The 9916-nt window shown below is 53.7% G+C and overlaps 2 protein-coding genes and 1 non-coding gene across 3 annotated transcripts; all 3 read left to right on the top strand.

The window, feature by feature from the left end:
* Positions 1 to 9: 9 nt before the first annotated feature.
* On the top strand, positions 10 to 3156 carry CAOG_08323 (hypothetical protein; the record flags this gene model as incomplete). Its single annotated transcript, XM_004341205.1, has 10 exons — positions 10 to 239; positions 341 to 412; positions 509 to 580; positions 675 to 746; positions 851 to 922; positions 1012 to 1083; positions 1154 to 1225; positions 1469 to 1540; positions 1647 to 1783; positions 2036 to 3156. The coding sequence occupies 10 exons, from the start codon at positions 10 to 12 to the stop codon at positions 3154 to 3156; spliced, it is 1992 nt and encodes a 663-aa protein (XP_004341253.1).
* Positions 3157 to 5124: 1968 nt separating this feature from the next.
* CAOG_09931 lies at positions 5125 to 5207 on the top strand. The gene has a single exon. It is a non-coding gene; the product is annotated as a tRNA-Leu (tRNA).
* A 1612-nt stretch (positions 5208 to 6819) lies between these two features.
* On the top strand, positions 6820 to 9133 carry CAOG_08324 (hypothetical protein; the record flags this gene model as incomplete). The annotated part of the gene is made up of 4 exons (XM_004341206.1): positions 6820 to 7057; positions 7220 to 7255; positions 7335 to 7429; positions 7493 to 9133. 4 exons carry the CDS (start codon positions 6820 to 6822, stop codon positions 9131 to 9133), a joined length of 2010 nt encoding a protein of 669 aa, XP_004341254.1.
* Positions 9134 to 9916: the final 783 nt, after the last annotated feature.

Consider the following 9916-nt stretch of genomic DNA (forward strand, 5'->3'; position numbering starts at 1 on the left):
CCCCCCCTGATGCGTGCCTCAATCATCCGCAAGTGGCAGACACTTGCGCCTCTGGCGGCGTTGTGCCTGCTTCTGCTGCTGCAGCTGTCGACCATGGCAGATGCTCAAGCAATCAGCGCATGCACTCTGAATTTCGAATCCGATGGTTGCGTTTGCGACAGCGCAACCAAATCGGTCGATTGCTCGGACCAAGCGTTGACTGTCATCCCCACCAGCATTCCAGCAACCACCGAATCGCTGTGAGGCCTACCCCGCGATTGTTGGATCGTGTCAACTGCAAGTAGTTCCACGATTACACTCACGTCCCAAGTTTTGACTTTGCATACAACCCGCCGTGCAGTGATTTGTCGGAAAACAAATTGACAATCCTGGGGAATGGCGCATTCAGTACACTCGGATCGCTCAAATTTCTGTACGTGAATGGTATCATCTATCCAATGCACCGGCTGGCGGAGAATGACTGCATCGTGTGCTCATTCTTGGTCGACTGGGCGTCATTTCCCATCAGATTCCTGACCAACAACGAGATTTCTGCCGTGGCCGCCACGCCGTTCTCTGGATTGACGTCCCTACAGCTTCTGTCAGTTTAAAAACAAAACGGGCTGCAGGCTTGGTTGATGGAGTGTAGATTGGAGATTTCTGACTCACCTCATTTTAATGTTGTGGATGGACAGCGATGTTTCGCGCAACTTGATCGTTACTCTCCCTGCAGGGGCGATTGATGGACTGAGCGCACTGACGAGCGTGTACGACACATCATTGCGGCCCAAGATTGCATTGCTTTGTCTTGCCTTTTGTCGCGCTCACCTCGTGTTCTTTGCGTTCCGTGGTGCTTTCGCCAATTGTTCAGCAACATGGGCGGTAACAGGTTGAACACCATCTCTGCCACCACGTTCGACAATCTACCGGCATTGCAAACCTTGTACGTTCCGAGCCTCCGCAACCCTCCCCCCCCAAAGTTTTTGGAAGTTTCAACCCGTCTGACAACTTGCCTTTCTTCCATGCGCGCAGAATCCTGTACCAGAACGCTCTTACCGTTGTCTCGGCTACGGCCTTCTCATCGCTCACGTCGCTCACCACACTGTACGCTGGAGACACTTTGATGGCGAACGCAATTTTGCCACTGCGGTGCTCACTGTCGTCTTGCTTGCAGACAATTGGACACCAACCCGATTACTACTGTGGCCGCTGGCGCGTTTAGCCAACTCAAAAACCTGCAGACCTTGTAAGATTACAGCCAAACCTCATACATCTTCTGGTATGGGTGTATGCATGACTTTGTGCACTAACTTGCTCTTCCCTCGGCACATCAAACAGCATGTTCTACGGCACGTTGCTTCCCCAGTGGCCAGCCGGACTGTTCGATTCGATGACAAACCTGCGATATCTGTCAGTATGCTTTGCGATGCACGCGCCAAACCCGAGCGATTGACTTGCGTCTGACTTGAACTTTGAAACACAACTGTAGCCGGATCACAAACACACCCCTGACTTCCATCCCTCGTGATGCGTTTCGTACGGCAACCCAGCTGTCCACTCTGTACGAGTTTGATGAGGTTTCGGTTGACCACACCTCGCCACGTCTCGCCTTTGTCGTGTTGCTCATTTTTGGGATGTGAAACCCGTCCCATACATTTGGCCTGCAGCTACCTGTACGACAATAAGCTGACCACGCTTCCGCCGGGCCTTTTCAAGGGGCTCACTTTGACCACATCTTCCCTGACTGGCAATGAGTTCGAGTATGCTCCTCCAAGCACGTATGGCACACCTGGCAATCCCCGTCGTGAGTGACCAAATCGTTGGAATCCGTGGGTGTTATGCACATGTGTCGCAGGGTTGCTCAATTCTTCTTGTCTGCAAACAGCTTGCAACAGGGTATGCAGCACTTGTTTTGCCGTTGGAGCCGCCTCGTGCTGCTCATCGGGTTGCGTCACTTGCACGAGCGCTACGACTTGCTCGGGATGTGACACTGGCTACGAGCTGCTCGATGACACGTGCGTTCCGTTTTTCAACGTTTCCACCTCAATTGTAGCAGCTTCATCTGCTGAGGCTGTCTCCATCAAGTCGGCTTCTGCAGTCTCTGCCGCGACAGCCTCTGTTGCCAGCAAAACATCCGCTTCTGTTGTGTCCATCCAGAAGGCATCTCTGGCTTCCGCTTCGTCCGCGTCCAAGGCGTCTGCTGCTGTTCAGAGCTCGATTGCAGCGGTTGCTGCCTCGTCCACGAGCGCTGCTGTGATTCAGTCCGTCGCGTCAGTCTCATCCGCATCGGTTGCCAGCGTGGCTTCAGTGTCGTCTGCATCCAAGGCGTCGGCTGCTGTTCAGAGCTCGATTGCAGCGGTTGCTGCCTCGTCCACGAGCGCTGCTGTGATTCAGTCCGTCGCGTCAGTCTCATCCGCATCGGTTGCCAGCGTGGCTTCAGTGTCGTCTGCTTCTGCTGGCAGTATTCGCTCGATTGTTGCGCAGTCAACTGCGTCTGTTGCATCCGCGTCCGGGGGCCAGTGCAGCTTCGGTTTTGTCAGCATCGTCCGCTTCCGCGGCGTCTGTTTCGTCGGTTTCAGCGGCGTCCATCTCGTCGGCTTCAGCGGCGTCCATCTCGTCGGCTTCAGCGGCGTCCATCTCGTCGGCTTCAGCGGCGTCCATCTCGTCGGCTTCAGCGGCGTCCATCTCGTCGGCTTCAGCGGCGTCCATCTCGTCGGCTTCAGCGGCGTCCATCTCGTCGGCTTCCGCGGCGTCCGTTTCGTCGGTCTCCGTGGCGTCCATATCTTCCGCCTCATCGGTTTCTGCCGTGTCTGCCCAATCTGCTGCATCAGCATCCAGTGCACGCGCAATTGCTACGTTGTCTGCCTCTGCTGCATCAGTGGCTTCTGCTTCCGCTTCATCAGCAAGTGTTGCTTCGCTTATTTCTGCGTCAGCGGGTCGTGCCTCAAGCGTTGCGGCCGCGTCCTCGGCTTCCGCAGCTTCCGTCGCGTCGTTGGCCACAGCCTCGGCCTCATCAGCATCACAAGCAAGTGTCGTATCGGTCTCGTCTGCATCAAAAGCGAGCATTGCCGCCGCTTCATCCCTCCAAGTTGCATCTGCTGGATCTGTTTCCAGCGGCAGCGTAGCGTCTGTGAATGCCGTCTCCAGTGCCAGCGCCGTGTCCGCATCCAACGTTAGCGCCGTGTCCGCATCCAGTGCCAGCGCCGTGTCTGTATCCAGTGCCAGCGCCGTGTCTGTATCCAGTGCCAGCGCCGTGTCCGCATCCAGCGTTAGCGCCGCCTCCGCCAAATCCAACTCCACTCCCGGCCCAACATCCAACCCTGCTTCTACACCTGCTGCTGCATCAACGGCAACCAGCCAACCCACTTCATCTGCTCTGGAATCTTCATCCTCCTCAAGCTCGCAGGATGACTCTTCTTTGTCGAGTATCAGCGTGGCCTCTGTAAAGTCTGGATCATCCGCTAGCGTTGTGTCCGCATCGCTGGCAAGCATTCGCTCTGCTGCTGCTTCTGCTGCTTCTGCTGCTTCCGCTGCTACCATCTCTTCCGCTTCCATTGCTTCGTCCGCTTCTTCAGCTGCATCTGTTGCAGAAGTCGCTTCAGCGTCTTCCGCTTTGGTTGTTTCAGCATCTTCCGCTTCGGTTGTTTCAGCATCTTCCGCTTCGGTTGTTTCAGAGTCTTCCGTTGCATCTGTTTCTTCTGCCTCAGCTGCTTCAGCTTCTTCCATTGCATCTGCTTCTTCAGCTTCTGCAGCAGTCGCGTCCGCGTCCTCCGTTGCTTCCGCTTCTTCTGTTTCTGCTGCATCTGTTTCCTCCATTGCAGCGGGTGTCGCGGCGTCTGCTTCCTCTGTCTCTGCTGCCGCAGCAGTGAGTGCGTCGCTTTCATCCGTTTCGGCATATAGTGTCGGCTCGGTCAGTTCAGTGGCGTCCGTGTCCTCAGCGTCTGCTGCATCTGTCTCCTCAGCGTCTGAAGCATCCGCCGTGTCAGCATCTATCTCCGGTGCCAGCCTCGCGTCCGTATCCTCGGCCTCTGCTGCATCTGCCGCAGTTGTCAATTCAGTGGCATCCGCGTCTTCGGCCTCTGCCGCATCCGTCTCCTTGGCATCTGTTGCATCTGTGTCTGCTGCATCTGTCTCCTCAGCGTCTGAAGCATCCGCCGTGTCAGCATCTATCTCCGGTGCCAGCCTCGCGTCCGTGTCCTCCGCCTCTGCCGCATCTGTCGCCTCGGTCGCTTCAGTGGCATCCGCGTCCTCTGCCTCTGCCGCATCTGTGTCCTCAGCCTCTGTTGCATCTGTGGTGTCGGAATCGTCAGCATCCGCTGCCAGTCTCGCGTCCGTGTCCTCCGCCTCTGCCGCATCTGTCGCCTCGGTCGCTTCAGTGGCATCCGCGTCCTCTGCCTCTGCCGCATCTGTGTCCTCAGCCTCTGCCGCCTCTGTCTCGTCGGAATCGTCTGTTTCCGCTGCCAGTCTCGCGTCCGTGTCCTCCGCCTCTGCCGCATCTGTCTCGGTCGCTTCCGTGGCATCCGCGTCCTCGGCCTCTGCCGCATCGGTGGCGTCAGTATCGTCTGTATCCGTTGCCAGTGCAAAGTCCGCCGAGTCAGCAGAGTCTGCTGCTTCGGCTCGGGCTACTTCCACCACGGGAGGCGCGATTGACCATGGTGATGCAAACTCAGACTCAAGCACGAGCAACCGAGACATTGCTATCGGAGTGGGCGTTGGAGTGCCCCTGTGCTTGATTGTGATTGTCGTTGCGCTGGTTGTGCTCAAGAAACGCCAACCCTATCGCTCTGAGGCGGCGCCCTCGCATCTGGCCGCAGCTCCCAACCGCGAGACTATGATCTCCATGAAGCAAGTCGAGTCCAATGTGTGATGCAACGCGTGTGTGTTTGCTGGGGGTTTGGCGTGTGCTCTGTTCCCTTGCGTTACTTGGCTTGTGTGTTGTGCTTCTGTTGTTTTGACTTTTTGATTTGTAAGAATTTTGATTTGTAACTGTCGAATGCTAGTGCAAGGGTTTCTGCCTGTTTGGAGAATGAGGAGTGGGAGAAACACACGCGAAGGTTATGCTGCTGGGTTTTACCCTGGGTCTTAGGATGTTTTGCCCGACCGACCAGACATGAACGTGATGGCACATTGGCATCACGTCCTGATGTGGTTGTGGCGGAGCTGGTCTAACGCGTCAGATTAAGGCTCTGATCACTTCGGTGGCCTGGGTTCGAATCCCAGCAACCACATGTTTTTTTCTTTTTTTTTTTTGTTTTTTTTGTTCGTTTTCTTCTTTTTTCGCCTTCTTTTTTTGCAGCATTGGATGGGGTCGCAAGGTATTGAACTCGAGCCACATTTTGTAACTTAGGGGTGTTTTCTCGTTGGAAGCGCACTCATGGCACGAGTGAAACTTTTTTTTTTTTTTTTTTTTTTTTGCAAGTGTGTTGTTTCGTCGCTCTGCTGTCCCACCACCTATGTCAGGCGTGGCGTGGAGTCCTAGAGATGCGATGTGAATGTGCAGTTGTACTCACGGGCAACTGTGATGCTGCGCACTGAGTCGAAAGAATGCCGCACACGAACGCGACGATCGGTAACTCACAGTCCGTTCGTCACATACGAGTGTTTCACGGTTCTTGCAGACCTTTGAATGGCAATCCCCTCACCACTCTGCCGCCCGGACTGTTTAGGGGCTTGCCAAATGGCATGGCATTGTCGATTTCTTACCAATATCTGAGCCCGAACAACTTTTCCTTTGGCGGGAACACGGTCGCTCCGCCTAGCACGTATTCCAACCGTACAGTAAGAATTGGGCGCGCTGACTGCGATTCTCTTTGTGATCGTTCCACTGATGTTTTGATTGTAGTGGGTGATACAGCATGTGCCACCTGCTATGCCGCAGGGGTCGGTTCGTGTTGCGGGAGACATTGTTGCTGCGTTCAGCGTGTTCAGCACTGGGCGCCCCTTTCACTCCTGACCCACCAATACCACCATGGTTATTGATGCGAGGTCATTGCGTGATTTATCGAGAAAGTAGGAGAGCACAGAGCGCAGCCTGGGAGCTCGATTTCAGCTTGCAGTTTGAAGTCAAAACCAAAATCACAACGAAAAACCAAAGAAAGATCAAAAGAACAAGACAAAAGGGAGACGAAGCCATCAGCAAGATGTCATCTCAACACAGTCTTCTGCCATGATGAGGCTTCATAAAAGAACCAAACTCACCATAAACGACACGATGTCGAAAATCAAAATCACTTTGACAGGTTGAATCAGTCTTTTTTTTTTTCCCGGTTTTGCGATGAGTTCTTCTGCTTCTTCAAAGCGTCAAGCAGCGGACTCACCTGCAGGTCACGCCGATAAGCGTGCCAGAACCGTAAGTGGACCGAGACCTGCCTGTCATTGTCTGTCATTGTCTGTCTATCGGCGTCTTGGCAGTTGCGCGCCATTTTTTGTGGACCTCGTCCACTCGTCTTCGTTCCTTGTGCGAAGCGTGAACAGTCTTTGTTGTAGAACTGCCACACCGCGATCATGTCGCCAGCTAACACATCATCCCTTTTATTTTCTCAAAACTAGGAAAACGACGATGCATCCCAACCCCCTCCTCAAGCGACTGCTTCAACTGAGATGCAGACAACGCCACCGCTTCGTCCGCAGCACCGATGGACATTGACCACATGAGTTCGGTGAGTGAAGCAGCTTTTTTCTTCTTCTACAAGAGAAAAAGAAGAAGACCGAGCTGACACAGGTACGATCCAGTTTGGACAGGTGCAACTTTGGCAGGCTTTGAATGCTTGCCTTGGAGTCACCACAGATTTGACTCCCGCAGCAGCTTTGCCCAACGCACGTGATCAACGCAACAAACTCATGGAGCTATTGCATGGCGTGCATGCTGTTGAGGTCACTCCAAGCAAAGAGGAGCAAGAAAATGGTGCAGATATTCTTGCGAGGCTGGAGCTGACAACTTCTCAAGAAGCTGTACGGGATTTCGAGGAAGTTGGAGCGAAATTGCTCAGGACCATGATCAACGAGATCACGAGTAAGGAACAGATCGCACGGCTTCAGGATGCGCTAGCGAAAGCTCAGTCAGCAGCCGCCCTTCCAGGTGAGTCGTGTTTGGAAAGCCGATCGAGTGCAACTGGCTTGGGATTGTTTTTGTTGGTGTTGGGACGGTGTGTGTGTGTGTGTGTGTGTGTCAGCGTCAGCGTCAGCGTCAGCGTCAGCGTCACGTAACTCATTGGCTGTGAGTGTGTTGCAAATTTTTCAGATGTTTCAATTGATCTGCAGCCTTTACGAGTGTTTGGTGAGTTTACGATTTTGGAGCTTGAGTTTTGAGTGATCAGTCTATTTTGACGCAAAGCGTTTTTGGTGTTTGTTTTCAGAACTCGTTCTGTCGCAAGACGAACGAATCGAGGCGCTTCATAACGTGCTCGTGACCGCGCAGGTGCTCAGACCTGATTACGTCTTCACCTTCGAAGTGAGTTTTGTTGTACTACGACCGTGTTCGGCGATGATTCTTCTCTTACCATATTGTGGACAGGGATGCAGTGGGCCAGAAATTTACCAAGATCCGCAATACCTTGTCTTGAAGCAACTGGCAGACCACTGCGCTGGAGTGAGACGATACATAGGGCACACGACGGACCGCCGTTACTTTCCAACTATGGTGTTTGCCGGCATTCCAGGCATCGGCAAGACCCGCGCCATGCACGAGTACTTCAAGTTCGCCTACACGCAGCAGCAGGGCGAGGAGGTTTTCGTGCCGCTCTACGTGACCTACAACAACTTAACGCAGTTCTCTCCGCTTGATGTCGCACTTGGTGGCTCGTTGAGCATTGCGTATCGCGTGCTTCTTCAGTATCTCGTTGGTGGGTCATACTGGTCCGTCGACAATGTGAACAGGCTTCGTCAAGTTATAGGCGCTGTGACGCTTTCCGAGGTCCTTGCGATCATTGCACTTCACGCACAGAAGTACCCGCCTAATTGCAGAGCACTGGGGGAAGCACCCGTTGTTGATCCCGCAACTGCTGCTGGCCAAGTCACTCGTCGACCTGTCATGTTCGTGCTTGCTCTTGACGAGTTCCAGCGTTCTTTTGGTTTTCCTGACACTGTTTTACAGCCCTCGCCCAATCCGTTCTTCCAGAATGTCTTCATTGCGTTAGCGTCGGCCGCAATTCCTGCCACGCGATTCTACCATTGCACGTCGTTGTTCGCCGGACTGCTCTACCAGCCTTTCGCTGAAGTCGTCATCATGTCGTCATTTGAAAGCAACAGAGTGTCGCTCCCCCCTTTGACATTCGAGCAATCGAGATCATGGCTAGCAGGCGCAGTTGCTCGAACCAAGGCAACAGGATGGTCGGCAAGTTGGCCTGCCGGTTATGATCCTGTGACCGATGAAACCGTTCTTCGACTGCTCATTTACGTTTCTGGGCACCCCAGCAGTTTGATTGCTCTGTTCGACGCTTTGCTGAAGACTTCTCCCACTACATCCGCCGGTCAAGCAAGCATCATGGCGCTTGACCTCGACTTCATCCGGACGGAAATTCTGCATCCTCTACGCGACAGAGTCAAAGACTCACCGTTGCAGCTCATCGAAAAGCTGTTGTGGTGCGGTTTGCGATCAATGCCGAAAGTCACTCTCGCCGTTCCGTTCCACTACAGCGTCACTCCTGAGGAGTTGGAACAGCTGTACATCGGCTCGTTCAACAATGCTGGTACTTTGGTTCTTATGTCTCTGCCTGTTGTGGACGCGTTACTCCAGCGCTTGGAAAAAATCTTCAGGGACAACATTGGCAAGCAGCCTCCATTCTGGTGGAAGGCGTTGCGCATTGTCGTCAACTGCAGCTTTGCGTCAGGCAAGAGCTCAAAAAGCTTTGAGACGGCCTGTGCTGCCGCCTACGCTCTTCGTCTTTGCACCTTCGCCAAGTACTGGCCTCCCTCGGAAGAAACGCGTCTCTCAGATCTGCACGCCGGAGCTGCATTTGCCACATTGTCAAAACTCACCGACATGAAAATCAAGCTTCCTGCACCAGAGTCGATCAGATTGGTGGATTTCACGGGGAAAAACCAGGCGCTTCAGCGCGCGGACGCAAACGTTGGCCACATTTGCTACGACCAGCTCCACACCGCGTGCGTGGACTTTTGGACGGTTCACGACACGCTCACCCAGGTACATCAATAACAGCTTTGGTAGACTGCTTTGGATGTCTTCTTGGTTGCTTGCCGACATGGCTCACGCATCTTCTCGCTGATGGACTCGCTGCTGGACTGATAGGACCCGGGGAAGGGGAAGCAACCGGCAGGTACGGGGCCCAACCAAGTGAAGGTGCGCTCAAATCATTGCATCGTTGGTTTGCTAGTAGAAGGGATGAATGGACTGATGCATATGACCGTCATCCAAACGGCAACCTGCAGATGGTTGAAGGGGCGGATGCCAAGCTCTTTCGATCCGCCAGCTTCACCACCTCCGTGCAGACAAAGCACACAAAGAACGCATTGAAAGTCTTGAAGACGCAATGGCCGCGCAACACAGCATTCGCGCACGGCTTTTTCGTTGACGGTGTCGTCTCGCAAGACTTGAAAATTCGGCCACATGTCTACATCGTCTCCCTGGAGAACTATCGCGATTACTTCCCGGTGATGCTTTGGCCGATCTTTGGTGTGTTCGTCGAGCTTGTTGGTTGTAGAATGGATGGCGTATTGGGGCTTTGCACGCTCACAGACTTGTTGTGCTGTAGACGGCTTGGCTCGCCTTTCACTGAGCGAACGACCCGCTGCTGCTGCTGCTGCTGCTGCTGCTGCTGCTGATGACGATGACGATGATGATGATGATGATGATGATGATGATGATGATGATGATGATGATGATGATGATGATGATGATGATGATGATGATGATGATGATGATGATGATGATGATGATGATGATGATGATGATGATGATGATGATGATGATGATGATGAT

The sequence above is a fragment of the Capsaspora owczarzaki genome, assembly GCF_000151315.2.
Source record: "Capsaspora owczarzaki ATCC 30864 unplaced genomic scaffold supercont2.38, whole genome shotgun sequence".
Taxonomy (NCBI): Eukaryota; class Filasterea; order Ministeriida; family Capsasporidae; genus Capsaspora; species Capsaspora owczarzaki.